Source organism: Pseudophryne corroboree, chromosome 2 (genome assembly GCF_028390025.1).
Source record: "Pseudophryne corroboree isolate aPseCor3 chromosome 2, aPseCor3.hap2, whole genome shotgun sequence".
Taxonomy (NCBI): domain Eukaryota; kingdom Metazoa; phylum Chordata; class Amphibia; order Anura; family Myobatrachidae; genus Pseudophryne; species Pseudophryne corroboree.
This window is the reverse complement of record NC_086445.1, coordinates 319,923,097-319,945,096: the sequence shown is the minus strand read 5'-3', so window position 1 is coordinate 319,945,096 and position 22,000 is coordinate 319,923,097. Positions and strand designations below refer to the sequence as shown.

Genomic DNA, 22,000 nt, shown 5'->3' with positions numbered 1-22,000 from the left:
CGGGAACATTCAAAGAGACTGGGTAATATTCTTGTTTCAGGCACATCAGTCCCTTCTATACATTAATAAAATCTAAATGACATTCTTAGGGCAGTATCCTATTAACATTACCGTCCCAGCGTCTATACAATCCTAATTCCCATTTCTATGGGAAAACATAAGTGAATTTAACCATATATAAATGTGTCTTCAATAATTCTGTAATTTAATTATGTACAAATGCAATATTTCTAACACTAGCATGTGTCGCAAGAATTACTATTTATCAGATTCAGTGATTCCATAAATGCAGAGATAAATGCTGTACTTATTTGATTATAAGGTTTTAGTTTACTGCATGTTGAATGAAAAAAAAAAAAAGAGTTAACTTTGCATCTCTTTCTGTATTTTGCAGGAGAACATGAAATATGCAGTGCGCCTGAGAAATTATGGGAGCCGCACAGCTAATGGGGATGGAGGAATAACCACTGTTCAGTGCCCCGATGGTGTGACCTTCACATTCAGTTCCTGCAGTTTAAGTAGTAACGGTACAAATCAAACCAGAGGGCAAATTCCACAAGTATTATATTACAGGTTCGTTAAAAACAAAATAAAATAAAAAAATCTTCCTCTCTCACATCATAATTGATGTACTGTATATATGTGTGTGTGTGTATATATATATATATATATATATATATATATATATACAATTTCCCAAGTGCGCTACGTAAGGTGTGTTTACACAAAAATCTTCCAGCGTTATTTTCATGAGCATGAGTTGTATATTGGAGAATGTTTGTATCTGGGGACCTGTAACAGGCACCCCTCACCAGATAATCACCCAAACAAGAGGCCCAAGGCCAATTAATAAAAAGTTATTTTCTCTAACGTCCTAAGTGGATGCTAGGGACTCCGTCAGGACCATGGGGGAATAGCGGCTCCGCAGGAGACAGGGCACAAAAATAAAGCTTTAGGATTAGGTGGTGTGTACTGGCTCCTCCCCCTATGACCCTCCTCCAAGCCTCAGTTAGGTTTTTGTGCCCGTCCGAGCAGGGTGCAATCTAGGTGGCTCTCCTAAAGAGCTGCTTAGAAAAAGTTTTTAGGTTTTTTATTTTCAGTGAGTCCTGCTGGCAACAGGCTCACTGCATCGAGGGACTTAGGGGAGAGAATTTCAACTCACCTGCGTGCAGGATGGATTGGATTCTTAGGCTACTGGACACCATTAGCTCCAGAGGGAGTCGGAACACAGGTCTCACCCTGGGGTTCGTCCCGGAGCCGCGCCGCCGACCCCCCTTACAGATGCTGAAGATTGAATGTCCGTAAACAGGCGGCAGAAGGCTCTTCAGTCTTCATGAAGGTAGCGCACAGCACTGCAGCTGTGCGCCATTGTTGTCACACACTTCACACCAAGCGGTCACGGAGGGTGCAGGGCGCTGCTGGGGGCGCCCTGGGCAGCAATATTTAATACCTTTATGGCAAAAGAATACATCACATATAGCCATTGAGGCTATATGTATGTATTTAACCCATGCCAGTTATCTAAAACTACGGGAGAAAAGCCCGCCGAAATAGGGGGCGGAGCTTATTCTCCTCAGCACACAGCGCCATTTTCCTGCTCAGCTCCGCTGTGAGGAAGGCTCCCAGGACTCTCCCCTGCACTGCACTACAGAAACAGGGTAAAACAGAGAGGGGGGCATTTTTTTGGCGATATTTTGATATATTTAAGCTGCTATAAAGAACAACACTTATATAAGGTTGTTCCCATATATATTATAGCGCTTGGGTGTGTGCTGGCAAACTCTCCCTCTGTCTCCCCAAAGGGCTAGTGGGGTCCTGTCTTCGATAAGAGCATTCCCTGTGTGTCTGCTGTGTGTTGGTACGTGTGTGTCGACATGTATGAGGACGATGTTGGTGTGGAGGCAGAGCAATTGCCGATAATGGTGATGTCACCCCCCAGGGAGTCGACACCGGAATGGATGGCTTTGTTTATGGAATTACGTGATAATGTCAGCACATTACAAAAATCAGTTGACGACATGAGACGGCCGGCAAACCAGTTAGTACCTGCCCAGGCGTCTCAGACACCGTCAGGGGCTGTAAAGCGCCCTTTACCTCAGTCGGTCGACACAGACACTGAATCTAGTGTCGACGGTGATGAAACAAACGTATTTTCAAGTAGGGCCACACGTTATATGATCACGGCAATGAAGGAGGCTTTGCATATCTCTGATACTGCAAGTACCACAAAAAGGGGTATTATGTGGGGGGTGAAAAAACTACCTGTAGTTTTTCCTGAATCAGAGGAATTAAATGATGTATGTGATGAAGCGTGGGTTAACCCAGATAGAAAAATGCTAATTTCAAAAAAGTTATTAGCATTATACCCTTTCCCGCCAGAGGTTAGGGCGCGCTGGGAAACACCCCCTAGGGTGGATAAGTCTCTCACACGCTTATCAAAACAAGTGGCGTTACCGTCTCCTGATACGGCCGCCCTCAGGGATCCAGCTGATAGGAGAATGGAAACTACCCTAAAAAGTATATACACACATACTGGTGTTATACTGCGACCAGCCATCGCCTCAGCCTGGATGTGCAGTGCTGGGGTCGTCTGGTTGGATTCCCTGACTGAAAATATTGATACCCTGGATAGGGACAGTATTTTATGGACTATAGAGCAATTAAAGGATGCTTTCCTTTATATGCGAGATGCTCAGAGAGATATTTGCACTCTGGCATCGAGAGTAAATGCGATGTCCATATCTGCCAGAAGGAGTTTATGGACGCGACAGTGGTCAGGTGATGCGGATTCCAAACGACATATGGAAGTATTGCCGTATAAAGGGGAGGAATTATTTGGCGTCGGTCTATCGGATCTGGTGGCCACGGCAACTGCCGGAAAATCCACCTTTTTACCTCAGACCCCCTCCCAACAGAAAAAGACACCGTCTTTTCAGCCGCAGTCCTTTCGGTCCTATAAGAACAAGCGGACAAAAGGACAGTCATATCTGCCTCGGGGCAGAGGAAGGGGTAAGAGAGGGCAGCAAGCAGCCCCTGCCCAGGAACAGAAGCCCTCCCAGGGTTCTGCAAAGCCCTCAGCATGACGCTGGGGCCTTACAAGCGGACTCAGGAGCGGTGGGGGGTCGACTCAAGAATTTCAGCGCACAGTGGGCTTGCTCACAGGTGGACCCCTGGATTCTGCAGGTAGTATCTCAGGGTTACAGGTTGGAATTCGAGAAGTCTCCCCCTCGCCGGTTCCTAAAGTCTGCTTTGCCAACGTCTCCCTCAGACAGGGCCGACGGTATTGGAAGCCATTCACAAGCTGTTTTCTCAGCAGGTGATAGTCAAGGTACCCCTCCTACAACAGGGAAAGGGGTATTACTCCACGCTATTTGTGGTACCGAAGCCGGACGGCTCGGTAAGACCTATTCTAAATCTGAAATCTTTGAACCTGTACATACAAAAATTCAAGTTCAAGATGGAGTCACTCAGAGCAGTGATAGCGAATCTGGAAGAAGGGGACTTTATGGTGTCCCTGGACATAAAGGATGCTTACCTACATGTCCCAATTTGCCCTTCACATCAAGGGTACCTCAGGTTCGTGGTGCAAAACTGTCATTATCAGTTTCAGACGCTGCCGTTTGGATTGTCCACGGCACCTCGGGTCTTTACCAAGGTAATGGCCGAAATGATGATTCTTCTGCGAAGAAGAGGCGTATTAATTATCCCTTACTTGGACGATCTCCTGATAAGGGCAAGGTCCAGAGAACAGCTGGAGGACGGAGTAGCACTAACCCAACTAGTGCTGCGACAACACGGGTGGATTCTGAATTTTCCAAAATCTCAGTTGACCCCGACGACACGTCTGCTGTTCCTGGGAATGATTCTGGACACGGTTCAGAAAAAGGTGTTTCTTCCGGAGGAGAAAGCCAGGGAGTTATCCGAACTTGTCAGGAACCTCCTAAAACCAGGGAAAGTGTCTGTGCATCAATGCACAAGAGTCCTGGGAAAGATGGTGGCTTCTTACGAAGCGATTCCATTCGGCAGATTCCACGCACGAACTTTTCAGTGGGATCTGCTGGACAAATGGTCCGGATCGCATCTGCAGATGCATCAGCGGATAACCTTATCGCCACGGACAAGGGTGTCTCTTCTGTGGTGGTTGCAGAGTGCTCATCTGTTAGAGGGCCGCAGATTCGGCATACAGGACTGGGTCCTGGTGACCACGGATGCCAGTCTGAGAGGCTGGGGAGCGGTCACACAGGGAAGAAACTTCCAGGGAGTATGGTCAAGCCTGGAGATGTCTCTTCACATAAATATACTGGAGCTAAGAGCGATTTACAATGCTCTAAGTCTGGCAAAACCCCTGCTTCAGGGTCAGCCGGTGTTGATCCAGTCGGACAACATCACGGCAGTCGCCCACGTAAACAGACAGGGCGGCACAAGATCAGGACAGCAATGGCAGAAGCTGCAAGGATTCTTCGCTGGGCGGAAGATCATGTGATAGCACTGTCAGCAGTATTCATTCCGGGAGTGGACAACTGGGAAGCAGACTTCCTCAGCAGACACGATCTACACCCGGGAGAGTGGGGACTTCATCCAGAAGTCTTCCACATGATTGTGAACCGTTGGGAAAAACCAATGGTGGATATGATGGCGTCCCGCCTCAACAAAAAACTGGACAGGTATTGCGCCAGGTCAAGAGACCCTCAGGCAATAGCTGTGGACGCTCTGGTAACACCGTGGGTGTTCCAGTCAGTGTATGTGTTCCCTCCTCTGCCTCTCATACCAAAGGTACTGAGAATTATACGGCAAAAGGGAGTAAGAACGATACTAGTGGCTCCGGATTGGCCAAGAAGAACTTGGTACCCGGAACTTCAAGAGATGCTCACGGAGGATCCGTGGCCTCTACCTCTAAGACCGGACCTGCTTCAGCAGGGACCGTGTCTATTCCAAGACTTACCGCGGCTGCGTTTGACGGCATGGCGGTTGAACGCCGAATTCTAAGGGAAAAAGGCATTCCGGAAGAGGTCATTCCTACACTGGTAAAAGCCAGGAAGGAGGTGACTGCACAACATTATCACCGCATTTGGAAAAAATATGTTGCGTGGTGTGAGGCCAGGAAGGCCCCCACGGAGGAATTTCAACTGGGTCGATTCCTACATTTCCTGCAAACAGGATTGTCTATGGGCCTCAAATTGGGGTCCATTAAGGTTCAAATTTCGGCCCTGTCGATTTTCTTCCAGAAAGAATTGGCTTCAGTTCCTGAAGTCCAGACTTTTGTAAAAGGAGTACTACATATACAGCCCCCGGTTGTACCCCCAGTGGCACCGTGGGATCTTAATGTAGTCTTGGATTTTCTCAAATCCCATTGGTTTGAGCCGCTCAAATCGGTGGAGTTGAAGTATCTTACATGGAAAGTAACCATGCTACTGGCCCTGGCTTCAGCCAGGAGAGTATCAGAATTGGCGGCTTTATCATATAAGAGCCCATATCTGATTTTCCATACGGACAGGGCAGAACTGCGGACACGTCCTCATTTTCTGCCTAAGGTGGTGTCAGCGTTTCACCTGAACCAGCCTATTGTGGTGCCTGCGGCTACTAACGATTTGGAAGATTCCAAGTTGTTGGACGTGGTCCGGGCATTGAAAATATATATTTCAAGGACGGCGGGAGTCAGAAAGTCTGACTCGCTGTTTATATTGTATGCACCCAACAAGATGGGTGCTCCTGCTTCTAAGCAGACGATTGCTCGTTGGATTTGTAGCACAATTCAACTTGCACATTCTGTGGCAGGCTTGCCACAACCTAAATCTGTCAAGGCCCATTCCACAAGGAAAGTGGGCTCATCCTGGGCGGCTGCCCGGGGGGTCTCGGCATTACAACTCTGCCGAGCTGCTACTTGGTCAGGGGAAAACACTTTTGCAAAATTCTACAAATTTGATACCCTGGCTGAGGAGGACCTTGAGTTCTCTCATTCGGTGCTGCAGAGTCATCCGCACTCTCCCGCCCGTTTGGGAGCTTTGGTATAATCCCCATGGTCCTGACGGAGTCCCCAGCATCCACTTAGGACGTTAGAGAAAATAAGAATTTACTTACCGATAATTCTATTTCTCGTAGTCCGTAGTGGATGCTGGGCGCCCATCCCAAGTGCGGATTGTCTGCAATACTTGTACATAGTTATTGTTACAAACAAATTCGGGTTGTTATTGTTGTGAGCCGTCTGTTCAGAGGCTCCTACGTTTGTCATACTGTTAACTGGGTTCAGATCACAAGTTATACGGTGTGATTGGTGTGGCTGGTATGAGTCTTACCCGGGATTCAATATCCTTCCTTATTGTGTACGCTCGTCCGGGCACAGTATCCTAACTGAGGCTTGGAGGAGGGTCATAGGGGGAGGAGCCAGTACACACCACCTAATCCTAAAGCTTTATTTTTGTGCCCTGTCTCCTGCGGAGCCGCTATTCCCCCATGGTCCTGACGGAGTCCCCAGCATCCACTACGGACTACGAGAAATAGAATTATCGGTAAGTAAATTCTTATTTTAATAGTACACAATAGAACAAATTAAATATTGCATATAGTTCAGCATGTAATAATTTACAGAAATCTTAAAAGATCAATAAAATGCAACCAATGCATTTGTTATAGGATACTCCCTCACCTCTTATAAGGTGCAAACTCAAGAAGGAGTATCTTCACAAGCTAGGTTGGAATCTTCTGACTGACAAACCAACGCGTTTCAACTTATCGACTTCATCAGGGGTAACCAAAAAAAAAAAAACAGGCTTAGTTGTCTTCAAATAGGTTTGGGTATGGGGAACCAGAATCTTAAATGTGAGAACAATTAAATCTCTTTATCGAGCTCCTAATGGGGGCTTTAATGGTTCCTTTTAGGAATCATGGTGGTGTGTTGATACTTATACCAACTGCCTTAAAGGTGGTAATTAATCCTTAATACGGCCCCTTGTGAGGGCTATTATTTAATTAAGGTTCCCTTTGGGATGTTGACAACCATGTGCCGATGAATTTGGTAAACTACCTGGATATGGTATCAAAATCTTGTAATCAACACTATTTCAGATGCGGATGTTAACCCATAAATAGTATATACCTCCTGGATGATTTTGGCTGTGTGTGGAAGTGACAGCTATATATATATATGTATGTATGTATGTATGTATGTATGTATGTATGTATGTATGTATGTATGTATGTATGTGGGTGGGTGGGTGTGTGTGTGTATGTGTGCGTGCATGTATGTGTGTGATAGATAGATAGATAGATACACACACACCATATAATTATTTTCTGGTTTTTGTAGGAGTGAGTACGATGGAGACCTTCAGTCACAACTCTTGAGTAAAGCCAATGAAGAAGACAAAAATTGCAGCAGAGCTCTTTCTGTGGTAAATGCTGTAACCAAAGCTGCCAAGGACCTACTGCACAGAGCCCTAGCTGTCGATGGTAAGACTTTCCTAATGTTTCTGACAGTCTAGACAGTGGCTTGTATGGAGCATGGTTTAAAGTTCTCTAAGGGTATTTTCTCTTTCATCCATACCTACACTGGAACACTGGTTATAGAGGTACTGTATAGTACATATGGTTGGGAATTTCTTCTTTTAAAAGTTCAAACTCCTCCCCCTTTATACCCTAGGCCAGTAGTTCCCAAACTTTTTTGTATCACGGCTCCTTAGTTTATCAGCATTTTTTCACGGCACCACTCGGACAAAAGTTTATTGAGAAATTCTGCAAGCATTAAATTAAGTAAATTGTGCTTATGTGTTATCCTTAGGTTGAGCTATGTGGTGGTGGAAAGGGTTGCGGTTCTTTTTGTCCACATTTTTTATGATTTGCAGCCACAAGCTCTGTTTTTGCTTATCACATGGACCATGAATAATTTGATTTATTCCTGGACCACCAAAAACGGCACCCAGTTTGGGAACCACTGCCCTAGATGTTTCCAGGATTTCCGTTTTCCTTAGTGCTCATTAGAACGTGGCATTGATTTTAGTGTTTGCCTGTTGGATGCCTGGATTCAGCTGAGGATAGGGCACTGCCATAAGAGGCTGAGCAAGCCATGGTGGTTCTGGGCCCACGTGGGTAAGTGCTATCCCCTATCCAGCACCACCTTGTTGGTGGGATTCTCGTACTGCTAAGACCTTTGTCCTACTACACCGGACGAGCTGTCTGGGTTTTGAGGCTTATGAGACCAACTTTTCCCTTCCTTGGATGTATTATGGAATCCATCATGTCTGAACTGCTCAGGCGTTCGCTCCAGACAGTTCTTCAGTTATGGAAAGGATCATAATGTAGTTTCCTCCTGGGAGGAAGGCAAAGTGACTTAAATCTCTGACCCTGATTTTTATTCATGCCCTCAAGAGAGTTCCAGCATGAAGTAGAGAATTTGCTACAAACCTTCCGGCAGCCTTTGATTATTCAGGACAGAGGACTATCTGATTTTCCTGACAGTTTGTTGTTTAAGAGGAAGAAGAAACAGTCCATTTCCTTCGCTTCTTCTGCTAATTTGTTGTCCTTTTAGGTGACGCTCATAACAAGCATTATTGTGTATTTCAAGTCCACTGCATGCACCAGTCCCTTTTTCACTTCACTGGTAATGTTGCTTTAAATTGAGAATCTCTAATACCCCTTTCACACAGCCATAAATTTCCCGGGTTAAAACACATGAACGCGCATCAAACCGGGAAATTTCTTGGTATGAAAGGGTACAGGGACAAAAACCCGGGATTTGTGTCCCTGCATTTCAGCCCTGCAATCGACCAGGGTTGGTTCCGGGATCGTCCCTGGACCCTGGACAGTGTGAATGGTGCAGGGACATGTCCCACCTTCCCGGGTTGCCTCTGATGATGCTGATTGGCTATTCAGGGCACTTCCTGGTCTTGTGGTTTTTCTGAGATGGCCATTTTCAGAAAATGCAGGGCCATCCCGGGTTCAGTATGAAAGGTGCAGACCTGGGATGTCTCGGCAAAAAATGCTGGTGTGAATGGTGCCAACCCGGGAATGTCCCTGCATGAGCCCGTGGCAGAATTCCCGGGTTTTGTCCTGCATTTCTGGTGTGAAAGGGGTATTAGTGGTCAATCCAATTATGTGCGAGTCAGTGGCGCAAAAGCCAAGAAGAAAAAGAGTGGATCTATGAGGCCTCCAAATGTTTGTGGAACGTTGTCGACAATGCGAGACTGGTTGGGGCTAGGATTTCGGTCTCAGTGCTCTCTGCATGTTTTGGAAACGAGACAGACTTTGGAATGTTTGACGGAGAAGGTCATAGTACACTGATATTTTCAAGTTGTCAGAGAAGGGTCTGTCTACCTCCAAAGACCATACCTACTGTCAGGTACCTTTTTTATAATTAAAGTTTGTAACTCTGCTGGATTTAACAGCATGGCTTTTAAACAATGAACCTTAGAGCTATGAGCTGTCCAGACAACATAATTTCGACCCTGATCGAAGCCATTTTCTCTCAGGAATTATCACAGTATCTGTACGTACATCTTTTTAACTTGGCCCATTTACTTCTTGCAATAGTATCTGGACTGAGGCTTGACACAGCTACTTTATATTGCAAGTGCAGAACTTCTTAAAGGGAGTAATGTATGTGCAGCCTGTATATATCCCCCAAGTGGCACCTTGTCATCTCAGTGTGATGCTGGCAGCCTTACTTCTGTCTCCATTTGAACCACTAGGTTTGATGGAGTTAAGTTCTTTAACTTGAAGACAACCTTTCGCTGAACAGCTTAGGAGAGTTTTATTTTATAAGACTGGGCTGTTCTGTGGACTAAGACTTCTTTTTAACCCAAGGAGGTTTCCAAGTTCCATCTTAATCAGGACATTGTGATCTCTGCTTTTGACAGCAGTAGTTCCCTCTTCTAGTAGGAACATTGTTCTCTTCTTTCTCTCTTTCTCAAAGCACCTGTACTGCACCTCATATACTCAGTGTTCCCGTGTACCCCATTGGACACGAGATAAGCATTTAATGTAAGTAGTATAAAAATCGCAATTTTTTTATTCTATTAGTATTAGGGGTATATTCAATTCAAGTCGGATCCATTCCGACATGAACTTGTCGGAATGGATCCGTGAGGACCTATTCAGTGATACTCTCAATCCGACTTAGAAAAAAGTCGGATTGAGATGAAGGTGTGGGGAGACAGGGGTGAGCAGCGCTACAGCAGCGTAGCCTGGGGATGGGGCACCACTGCCAGACCTCACAGCAGCATCCACCCGGCTCCCGCAAGTGAGACCAAGTGGTACCCCATCCTCCGGCTATGCTGCACTGCATGCATTTAAACAAACGTCGGTCTTCCACAAGTGTCACTGAGACAGACCTTACAGCAGCGTCCACCCGGCTCCAGCAAGCAGGACCTCACTTGCTTGAGCCGGGAGGATGCTGCCGTGAGCGGCGGTGGTGCCCCATCCTCTGGCTACGCTGTTGTAGCTGCTGCTCTCCCCCGTCACTCCGCTGCTCTCAGCACCCTCATCTCCATCTGACTTTTTTTAAAGTCGTATTGAGATTGTCGGAAACAAGACGGCAGTTTCGACTTCAATTGAGTATACCCCTTAGTCTGGAATGATACTTCTGTGGTTTAGGAGTTTTTTTTTTTTTTTATCTTGGTGCTGGTGTTTGATAAGAAGTACAGTTGAGACTGCTATATAACAAATTCTCCTCAAACTATAGTTTCAACAGCTTGTCTGAACGTTAAACAGTATACATCCTTTCTGAATTGATTTAATTGGATTATCTTGTTGCTTTTTTCCCATCTTGATAGCTGATGACATTCCAGAGCTGCTTAGTTCTTCCAGTCTATTTTCTATGCTGCTTCCCCTTCTGATAGCTTACATTGGACCAGTAGCAGCTGCCATTCCAAAGGTAAGGACAGGTCTTACTTATGTCAATGTTTCTTTTCTTTTTTTCTTAAGAAATGCTGCTTATAGGTATTTAGTTGTCTACTCTCCTGTAAATTCTGTGAGAGTCCTGAAATTGGACATCCCTCCTGCATCCCATCATTTTTTTTCAATGAATTGTGTGTGGAGGGTGGGTTGATGATGTTATGAATTGCATCATAGTCTACTGCATCATCATGCAACAATTTGCACGTGTCCCAGAGAGGGGTAGCGATAATGCAATTTGTGGCGCCACATCCCTGAACATCACCCTATAAAGTAGGTACGTATGTGGTGATTTGTTTAAACTGTATTACTGGTTGTAAACTAAATCTAAAAGAATTTAGAACCAACATTTTCATTTTACTGTTGCAGAGTTTGTTGCCCGTTATCTGAATTTCCAGTTGCTGGTTAGTACGAGTAAGTCACATTATGCTTTAACTTTACTTATAGGCGGCTGTTGAAGTTTTTGGTCTTGTTCAACAAATACTTCCTTCAGTTGCTATTTTGAACCAGAAATATGCCCCTCCTCTCTTCAACCCAAATCAGTCCACCGACAGCACGACAGGGAATCAACCGGAGCAGCTTTCTGCATGTACTACCTCCAATCACTATGCCGTGTCTGAAAGTGAGCACCCTTACAAACCAGCCAGTGTGATGCAGTATAAGGTATGGCTATTTATCCTGTTTTAATGTGTGTGTCTATTTAAACACAATAAAAAGGTTTCCTTTTATTTCTCTTACATCCTAGAGGATGCTGGGGACTCCGTAAGGACCCTGGGGTACAGACGGGCACCGCAGGAGACATGGGCACCACATAGAACTCTAGATGGGCGTGCACTGGCTCCTCCCTCCATGCCCCTCCCCCAGACCTCAGTGAGATCCTGTGCCCAGAGGAGACTGGGTGCACTACAGGGGAGCTCTCCTGAGTTTCTCTGAAAAAATAATTTTGTTAGGTTTTTTATTTTCAGGGAGCACTGCTGGCAACAGGCTCCCTGCATCGTGGGACTGAGGAGAGAGAAGCAGACCTAGTTAAATGATGGGCTCTGCTTCTTAGGCTACTGGACACCATTAGCTCCAGAGGGTCGGAACGCAGGTCTCACCCTCGCCGTTCGTCCCCGGAGCCGCGCTGCCGTCCTCCTCACAGAGCCGGAAGATAGAAGCCGGGTGAGTATAAGAAGAAATAAGACTTCAAAGGCGGCAGAAGACTTCAGATCTTCTCTGAGGTAACGAGCAGCGGTAACGCTGCGCGCCATTGCTCCCACACACATCACACACAGCGGACACTGAAGGGTGCAGGGCGCAGAGGGGACGCCCTGGGCAGCAATAATAAACCTCTAGGGACTGGCTAATATGTATATAGGCTGCGGAGGCAGTATATTCTATAATCCCCCGCCAGTATAGCAAATTTGAGCGGGACCGAAGCCCGCCGCTGAGGGGGCGGAGCTTGATCCTCCAGCACTAACCAGCGCCATTTTCTCCACAGCACACTGCAGAGAAGCTGGCTCCCCGGACTCTCCCCTGCTGAACACGGTGACAGAGGGCAAAAAAGAGGGGGGGGGGGGGCACTTTTAATTGGTGCAGTGAGTGTATATTTATATATTATATATAAAAGCGCTGTATTGTCTGGGACTTTTGTTTCCAGTGTCAGTTGGCGCTGGGTGTGTGCTGGCATACTCTCTCTCTGTCTCTCCAAAGGGCTTTATTGGGGGAATTGTCTCCATATAGATATATCCCTGAGTGTGTGGGGGTGTCGGTACGCGTGTGTCGGCATGTCTGAAGCGGAAAGGCTCATCTAAGGAGGAGGTGGAGCAGAGGATTGTGGTGTCTCCGTCGGCAACGCCGACACCTGATTGGTTGGATATGCTGAATGTTTTAAATGCAAATGTGTCTTTATTACATCAGAGGTTGGACAAAGCAGAGTCCAGGGATATAACAGGGAGTCAATCCATGGCTTTGGCTGTGTCACAGGGCCCTTCAGGGTCTCAGAAACGTCCCCTGTCCCAAGTAGCAGACACTGATACCGACACGGATTGTGACTCCAGTGTCGACTACGATGATGCGAGGTTACACCCAAGGGTGGCCATTATATGATTATTGCAATAAAGGATGTTTTACATATCACAGAGGACCCCTCTGTCCCCGACAAGAGGGTACACATGTTTAAGGAAAAGAAACCTGAGGTAACCTTTCCCCCATCTCATGAGCTGAACGCGTTATTTGAAAAGGCTTGGGAAACTCCAGACAAGAAACTGCAGATTCCCATAAGAATTCTTATTGCGTAGTCTTTCCCTGCGCAGGAAAGGTTACGGTGGGAATCCTTGCCCAGGGTGGACAAGGCGTTAACGCGCCTGTCCAAAAAGGTGGCGCTACCATCCCGAGACATGGCAGCCCTCAAGGATCCTGCTGATCGCAGACAGGAAACTACCTTAAAATCTATTTATACACATACGGGGGCCTTGCTCAGACCGGCAATAGTGTCGGCTTGGGTTTGTATCGCTGTTGCGGCTTGGACGGATACGTTGTCAGCTGACACTAATACCCTGGATAGGGATACCATTTTATTGACCTTGAGTCACATTAAAGACGCAGTCTTATATATGAGAGACGCTCAGAGAGACGCTCAGAGAGACGTTGGTCTGCCAGGTTCGAGAGCCAACGCCATGGCGATTTCTGCTAGGCGAGCCCTGTGGACCCGCCAATGGACGGGTGATGCCGACGCAAAGAAGCATATGGAAGTTTTACCTTACATGGGTGAGGATTTATTTGGGGAAGGTCTCGCGGACCTGGTTTCCACAGCTATCGCAGGTAAATCTACTTTTTTACCTTATGTTTCCCCACAGCAAAAGAAAACGCCGCAATATCAGATGCAGTCCTTTCGGTCGCATAAGTCCAGAAGAGGTCGGGGCTCTTCCTTCCTCGCCAGAGGTAAGGGAAGAGGGAAAAACTGCCTGCTACGGCTAGTTCCCAGGAGCAGAAGTCCTCCCCGGCTTCTACTAAATCCACCGCATGACGCTGGGGCTCCACTGTGGGAGTCTGCGCCGGTGGGGGCACGTCTTCGACTCTTCAGCCACGTCTGGGTTCTGTCAGATGTGGATCCTTGGGCAAGGGAAATTGTATCCCAGGGTTACAAGCTGGAATTCGAAGACGTGCCCCCTCGCCGGTTTTTCAAATCGGCTCTACCAGCTTCTCCCTCAGAGAGGGAGATAGTTTTAGCTGCAATTCAAAAACTGTGTCAACAACAAGTGGTTGTCGAGGTTACCCTAGTTCAACAGGGGAAGGGGTACTATTCAACCCTATTTGTGGTCCCGAAACCGGATGGCTCGGTCAGACCCATTCTAAATTTAAAATCCCTAAACCTGTACTTGAAAAAGTTCAAATTCAGGATGGAATCGCTCCGGGCTGTTATCTCCAGCCTGGAGGGGGGGGAATTTATGGTGTCACTGGACATAAAGGACGCATACCTTCATGTCCCCATATATCCCCCTCATCAGGCGTACCTGAGATTCGCTGTACAGGACTGTCATTACCAGTTTCAGACGTTGCCGTTTGGGCTTTCCACGGCCCCGAGGATTTTCACCAAGGTAATGGCGGAAATGATGGTGCTCCTGCGCCGGTAGGGAGTCACAATTATCCCGTACTTGGACGATCTCCTGATAAAGGCGAGATCGAGAGATCAGTTGCTGAAAAGAGTGGCGCTCTCCCTGAGAGTGCTGCAGCAACATGGTTGGATTCTGAGTCAACCAAAGTCACAGTTGGTTCCAACAACTTGGCTATCTTTCTTAGGCATGATTCTGGACACGGAACAAAAGAGGGTTTTTCTCCCAAGGGAAAAAGCCCAGGAACTCCATAACATGGTCAGAGACCTGTTAAAACCGAAAAGAGTGTCAGTCCATCAATGCACTCGAGTACTGGGAAAAATGGTGGCGACCTACGAGGCCATCCCCTTCGGCAGGTTTCATGCGAGGACTTTTCAGTGGGACCTTCTGGACAAGTGGTCCGGGTCCCATCTTCAAATTCATCAGAAAATAAGCCTGTCCCCCAGGGCCAGGGTGTCTCTCCTGTGGTGGCTGCAGAGTGCTCACCTTCTAGAGGGTCGCAGGTTCGGCATTCAAGACTGGGTTCTGGTGCCCACGGACGCGACCCTCCGAGGATGGGGGGCAGTCACACAAGGAAGAAACTTTCAGGGGATATGGTCAAGCCAGGAGGCTTGTCTACACATCAACGTACTGGAATTGAGGGCCATATACAACGGCCTACGTCAAGCGGAGAATCTTCTTCGTGACCTACCGGTTCTGATTCAATCGGACAACGTCACAGCCGTGGCTCATGTAAACCGCCAAGGCGGAACAAGGAGCAGAGTGGCAATGGTGGAAGCCACCAGGATTCTGCGCTGGGCGGAAAATCACATAAGCGCTTTGGCAGCAGTCTTCATTCCGGGAGTGGACAACTGGGAAACAGACTTCCTCAGCAGACACGATCTCCATCCAGGAGAGTGGGGACTTCATCAAGAAGTTTTTGCAGAGATAACAAGTCATTGGGGACTTCCTCAAATAGACATGATGGCGTCACGCCTCAACAAGAAGCTTCGAAGGTATTGTTCCAGGTCAAGGGACTCTCAGGCAGTAGCAGAGGACGCCCTGGTGACACCGGGGGTGTTTCAGTCGGTCTATGTGTTCCCTCCTCTTCCACTCATCTCAAAGATATTGAGAATCATAAGTCGAAAAAGAGTGCAGACAATACTCATTGTTCCAGATTGGCCTCGAAGGGCCTGGTATTCCGATCTCCAGGAGATGCTCACAGAAGATCCGTGGCCTCTTCCTCTCAGAGAGGACCTGTTGCAACAGGTACCCTGCGTGTTCCAAGACATAACGCGGTTACGTTTGACGGCATGGCGGTTGAACACCGAATCCTAGCTGGGAAAGGCATTCCGGAAGAAGTCATCCCTACTCTGATGAAGGCTAGAAAGGAGGTGACGGCGAAACATTATCACCGTATCTGGAGAAAGTATGTATCTTGGTGTGAATCCAAGAATGCTCCTACTTAAGTTTTCTATCTGGGCCGTTTTCTCCACTTTCTACAGACAGGAGTGGATATGGGCCTAAAATTAGGCCCCGTTAAGGTACAGATTTCGTCCCTATCAATTTTCTTTCAGAAGGAATTGGCTTCTCTCCCAGAAGTCCAGACTTTTGTAAAGGGAGTGCTGCACATACAGCCTCCTTTTGTGCCTCCAGTGGCACCATGGGACGTTAACGTTCCTAAAATCTCACTGGTTTGAACCTCTTCAAACGGTTGAATTAAAATTCCTCACTTGGAAGGTGGTCATGTTGTTGGCCTTGGCATCTGCAAGGCGGGTGTCTGAATTGGCGGCTTTGTCTCACAAAAGCCCCTATCTGATTTTCCATGTGGATAGAGCAGAATTAAGGACTCGTCCTCAATTTTTGCCTAAGGTAGTTTCATCGTTTCATATGATCCAACCTATTGTGGTTCCTGTGGCTCCGAAGGACTTGGAGGATTCCAAGTCCCTTGATGTAGTCAGGGCCTTAAAAATTTATGTAGCCAGGACGGCTCGGGTTAGGAAAACAGAGGCACTGTTTGTCCTGTATGCAGCCAACAAGGTTGGCGCTCCTGCTTCTAAGCAGACTATTGCTCGCTGGATCTGTAACACGATTCAGCAGGCTCATTCTACGGCTGGATTGCCGTTACCAAATTCGGTAAAGGCCCATTCTTGGGCGGCAGCCCGAGGCGTCTCGGCATTACAGCTTTGCCGAGCAGCGATTTGGTCGGGTTCAAACACTTTTGCTAAATTCTACAAGTTTGATACCTTGGCTGAGGCTGAGGTGGACCTCATGTTTGCTCAATCGGTGCTGCAGAGTCATCCGCACTCTCCCGCCCGGTCTGGAGCTTTGGTATAATCCCTATGGTCCTTACGGAGTCCCCAGCATACTCTAGGACGTAAGAGAAAATAAGATTTGAAACCTACCGGTAAATCTTTTTCTCCTAGTCCGTAGAGGATGCTGGGCGCCCGTCCCAGTGCGGACATATTACTGCAAGGCTTGTATATAGTTATTGCTTACATAAGGGTTATGTTACAGTTAAGATCAGTCTTTGGCTGATGCTGTTTTGTTCATACTGTTAACTGGTTGCGTATATTCCATGTTATACGGTGTGGATGGTATGGGCTGGTATGAATCTTGCCCTTAGATTAACAAAAATCCTTTCCTCGTACTGTCCGTCTCCTCTGGGCACAGTTTCTCTATCTGAGGTCTGGGGGAGGGGCATGGAGGGAGGAGCCAGTGCACGCCCATCTAGAGTTCTTTGTGGTGCCCATGTCTCCTACGGAGCCCGTCTGTACCCCATGGTCCTTACGGAGTCCCCAGCATCCTCTACGGACTAGGAGAAAAAGATTTACCGGTAGGTTTAAAATCTTATTTTATATTTCAACATATCCTGCACAGCTATATACAGTTAGAGGCCCTGCAAATTGTGGTTTGATTCCTTCATAACTGTTGTTTAGTTAAGTAATGACACATGCTACAACGATTGTATTGTTAAAAAAAATAAAAAACACACCAAATGTACTAAAGAAACAAAAAAGGCTATTATACAGTATAGTGTCAGATGGGTCACACTCCTTTGTTTAATGTGACACTGACTTTTCAGGTTTCCTTCCCTGAGTGTGTTAAATGGATATCTGTGGAGTTTGACCCACAGTGTGGCACAGCTCAGCCTGAGGATGTTTTACGCCTCATGATCCCCGGACGACATGCACATCTCTCAGGTTTTGGACCAAAGCTTCTTGTTCATGAAAGCCTTAATTCCTGGGTTGAGCTTAAGAAATTTTCGGGTTCTTCTGGTTGGCCAACTTCTGTCTTAATTTTACCAGGTAAATCCTTGTTCAATTTATTTCTGTGTGTGTTCCATATTCATTTACTATGTCAAGTTCAAATCTTTCCTTTCAACATCCTGTGCACTATTCAGTCCGTGGTATGTTATTAATGACCTGTGTGATGCAGTATAATTCGCATTCGTTCTATGGAGTAACACTGTCACTGTATACAAATAAACATTTGGCCCCATATGTAGTAGCGGTTTAGTTGCAGGAAACTGCGATTCGGACGATTTAGCCCATAGATTTAAAGAGGCAATAATTTAAAAGTGGTTTTGCCTTTTTAAGTTAACTCTGCTTTAAATCTATGTGCTAAATTGCCTGAGTTGCACTTCCCAGGTTTTTGCATATGGGCTTTAGAGCAAATGCTGGACTGATTGTACATGCAGCATGTACTGTATACTATTCATGGTCTATCCAGTGCTCACACAGAATGTTTCAGCCTAATGTTACCATGCTCTTTCTTGGGTTCAATGATTTCTGTTTGAGGTGCCAAGTGGTGACTGCAGCTTAAGCGTTAACTTTGGGTTTTCTTTGTATGAAAGGTGGTTTGTTTTGACATGAAATATGCAGAATTTGCCAATTAAAAAAATAATCTGTTGCATAAATCCTTTCCTTTAGGAAATGAGGCTTTGTTCTCCCTTGAAACTGCATCCGACTATGTTAAAGATGAGAAGGCCTGCTTCTATGGCTTCAAGTGTTTTGCAATTGGATATGAATTTAGTCCAGGAACTGATGAGGTCTGTTTCTGTTCATTTGTGAAATCTTTTTTTTCGTTATTTTAATAAAGTAACAGTGTGTGTAGCATGATAACCATGTCAGTACTTTGTTCTTCTAAGTCCTCTTAATAGAATAATACAGTATAATGGGTATATTCAATTATGTTGGATCCTCTCCAAAGAATCCGGCACTTCACTATTCAATTTGCGGGCATTTCCGACAGGTATTTGCCCATTTTCGACAATGCCTATCCAACTTTTTTCAACGTCGAATCGAAACGTGGTCGAAAACGGTCCAAATACCTGTCGGAAACGCCCATAAATTCAACAAAACACGTGGATCCGTGGCTAATCCACCGATCCACGTGTTTTCTGACAAGTCTGAAAAATGGCACTGTACTTGAACAGGTCGAATCCAGATTCAATCTAAAAAAAAGTCAGAAAGTGACATTTTTCCGACACTAATTGAATAGACCTCTAAGAGTTCATCAGTAAAACCAGCAGTCCATGTGTGTATCCTTGATAGTACCGGCGATAGGGGATAATTAAATTACCCTTCCCCGGGAGAATTAGCTGTGGTAATTTACCATGGCTAATTGAGTCCCCCCATAATCAGTAATGCAGAGTATTTCTAATGGTATTGTAACATGTCTTCACTGCCTTTTTGTATGTATGGGCATAGATAATAGGCTTTATATAATGGTACAAGGAAACCCTATGCCTTATTTCACACATTAAACCTGCACCCGTTGACCACTCTTAAGTCACATTGCTTTTGCAGGCTTAGGCCAAAATTCTAGACAAGGGGTTCTCAAACTCGGTCCTCAGGACCCCACACAGTGCATGTTTTGCAGGTAACCCAGCAAGTGCACAGGTGTATTAATTACTCACTGACACATTTTAAAAGGTTTCACAGGTGGAGCTAATTATTTCACTTGCGATTCTGTGAGGGGACCTGCAAAACATGCACTGTGTGGGGTGGAGTGTCCTGAAGACCGAGTTTGAGAACCTGTGTTCTAGACGTTACACCAAGTGCTAGGACTCCCTACATATTTCATAGACTTTTCACAATGTTTCTGAAAAAGAGTCAAATTATTGATTTTCTGATTTCAGGGGATTATTCAATTGGAAAAAGAGTTGGCCAACCTAGGAGGCATATGTGCTGCTGCTTTAATGAAGAAAGATCTTGCTCTCCCCATTGGTAAGATAAACAGACTTACTAGTTCATCTGATAAGAGGCATATGTAACATTTTGAGTGTTTTTCAGTGCTTGATTAGTTCTACTTCTGAACATTTGTCATTCTGTTATTATAGAAATTCTATCGTCAAACATACTTTGCTTTATGTGACAGGCAATGAGTCTCATAGTGCTGTAGGAGAGCTTAATCAAATCTTGGAGCGATAAGATCCCATCAACTTCTGTCATTTTTTAAATACAGCCTGTAGAGTGACAGTCAGTGGCAAGATTTACTTACTCTATCATCTTGTCTGAGGGGGTGGAATATGCAAGTTTGGGTTGGGCTTTTTCTTACTGTTGGTAGCTTGCTGTTACTGTGGCTGGTACTTAATAACCGCTTACTTAAAAACAAGTCTGATAAAAATCTGATCAGAATGCTGTGTTCAGCACAGGACAGCCTTGTGGCAGATACATCAGGTTTCACAGAGAGAGACGCCTTGCATGAATAGAGCCTACACCTCTCTAAAAAGCTGGTAATGATGCACCTACAGAGCTGGCATAGTGATCCTGTAGGAGACGTACTTCACTTGAGGGGTTTACTTCACTTTTTTATTCCATTTTACACACTAGTTAATAAGGGCTACAATTATATGCACACACAGGCGCAAGGCTCAGCCTAAAGATCTAATTACTTCTGTGTGTGAATATTAATTCAGGCGCAAAATGCTTATTCAATACACTTTACTAGTCATCAAGAACATAACAAAACTAAAAGCAGCTCCCACTTGGTAATCTGAAGTATTACCAATTATTAAACACAAATAATACATATAAGAGAAGAGAGCGCATAAAGTTTTATATGGTTTTATTACACTTTTAAAATACTAAAAAATCTGTAGTTTAACATTAATAAATGCATATATTGCTAAAGTGCTGATTGAACCACTAAAAAAAAAATTATCACTATAGTGCTGCTACAGATTAATTATCAGTCCATACCAAACCACCTTAGTCCATATAATTGTATTTAGTATCAGCTGCCACTTAGTATCAACTCGAGTTCCAAGATTGATTTTGTTTCCACTTAAGTGGTTGAATTGTAGGCAACTGTCCCACACACGAGAGAACCACTCGTTTAAATGAACTGTGGTCTTTGAAATGAATGAATGCTGCAGCACTAATTGTACTTTCTTTAATAATCTGAAGGACCACTTGAGATAAATCTTTCACATATGCAGGATAGTGTTGATGCACATAGGATATCCTTCCATCCACTGACACAAGTGTTATAGCGTATATTGCAGGAATAAAATCTGCTATTCGTTTAAAACACTGTTTCTCACCTCGCTGTGGCCCGGGTTACACTTTCCCCGCTGCCTGATAGCCACTCACAGCCGTGGCATCCCGCTGCCGATTGCTCAGGTGTTTGGCGTCTGGCTCGCCCCTCGCCAGGGTCAGATGACACAGATCGCGATACGGCTCCCAGCCACGGTTACGTACCGCTGAGCCTCCCCCTTTGCATGCATCCAACTTCTCTCAGCCGGAGCCCGTATGGCTGCAGTCGGTGGGAAGATGTAGATTGACGTACCGCTGGACTTTTAACCTGCTGGGGTCGTAACGCTTCTAACCTCCGGAGTACGGACGGACAGTATCGGTGGTTGTCAGAAATGGCCAGTTCACAGATCCTGCAACAATGAGGTCTGTATCACAGTCCCATATGGATTTCAAAGCACAAGAGCAAGACACTCTTAACGCGTTTCTCCGTTGTGAAATTGTAACGGTTTCCTCAGAAGATCACCACCTGTATTTGGCACCCTTATTTAAACAGAGTCTCCTCCAATCGCATGTTCCTATTCATTATAAGGAACAGGTGTGCTACAGGTGTATATGCATAAACATTTCTCCATATATGACCAGCCAAATATATTTCAATCAACAATTTGCAGGAAATATATCCCACATATTCAAACCAAACAATTAATATATTATACAATCACATAAAAATTATAAAATATATTTCTCTGACGTCCTAGTGGATGCTGGGAACTCCGTAAGGACCATGGGGAATAGACGGGCTCCGCAGGAGACTGGGCTCTCCAAAAGAAAGATTAGGTACTATCTGGTGTGCACTGGCTCCTCCCTCTATGCCCCTCCTCCAAACCTCAGTTAGATTTCTGTGCCCGGCCGAGCTGGATGCACACTAGGGGCTCTCCTGAGCTCCTAGAAAGAAAGTATATGTTAGGTTTTTTATTTTACAGTGAGACCTGCTGGCAACAGGCTCACTGCAACGAGGGACTAAGGGGAGAAGAAGCGAACCTACCTGCTTGCAGCTAGCTT

General features: G+C 45.7%; 1 protein-coding gene across 16 annotated transcripts in view; it reads left to right on the top strand.

The window, feature by feature from the left end:
• MYCBP2 (MYC binding protein 2) overlaps window positions 1–22,000 on the top strand; it is a 705,517-nt gene that overhangs the window by 394,558 nt on the left and 288,959 nt on the right. For all 16 annotated transcript variants that reach the window (XM_063952980.1, XM_063952968.1, XM_063952974.1 and 13 more), the window contains 7 exons: window positions 395–573; window positions 7,304–7,446; window positions 10,764–10,864; window positions 11,332–11,547; window positions 17,542–17,764; window positions 18,389–18,507; window positions 19,600–19,687. In XM_063952980.1, the coding sequence (XP_063809050.1) occupies window positions 395–573; window positions 7,304–7,446; window positions 10,764–10,864; window positions 11,332–11,547; window positions 17,542–17,764; window positions 18,389–18,507; window positions 19,600–19,687 (1,069 nt within the window). The remainder of the gene's footprint in view (window positions 1–394; window positions 574–7,303; window positions 7,447–10,763; window positions 10,865–11,331; window positions 11,548–17,541; window positions 17,765–18,388; window positions 18,508–19,599; window positions 19,688–22,000) is intronic.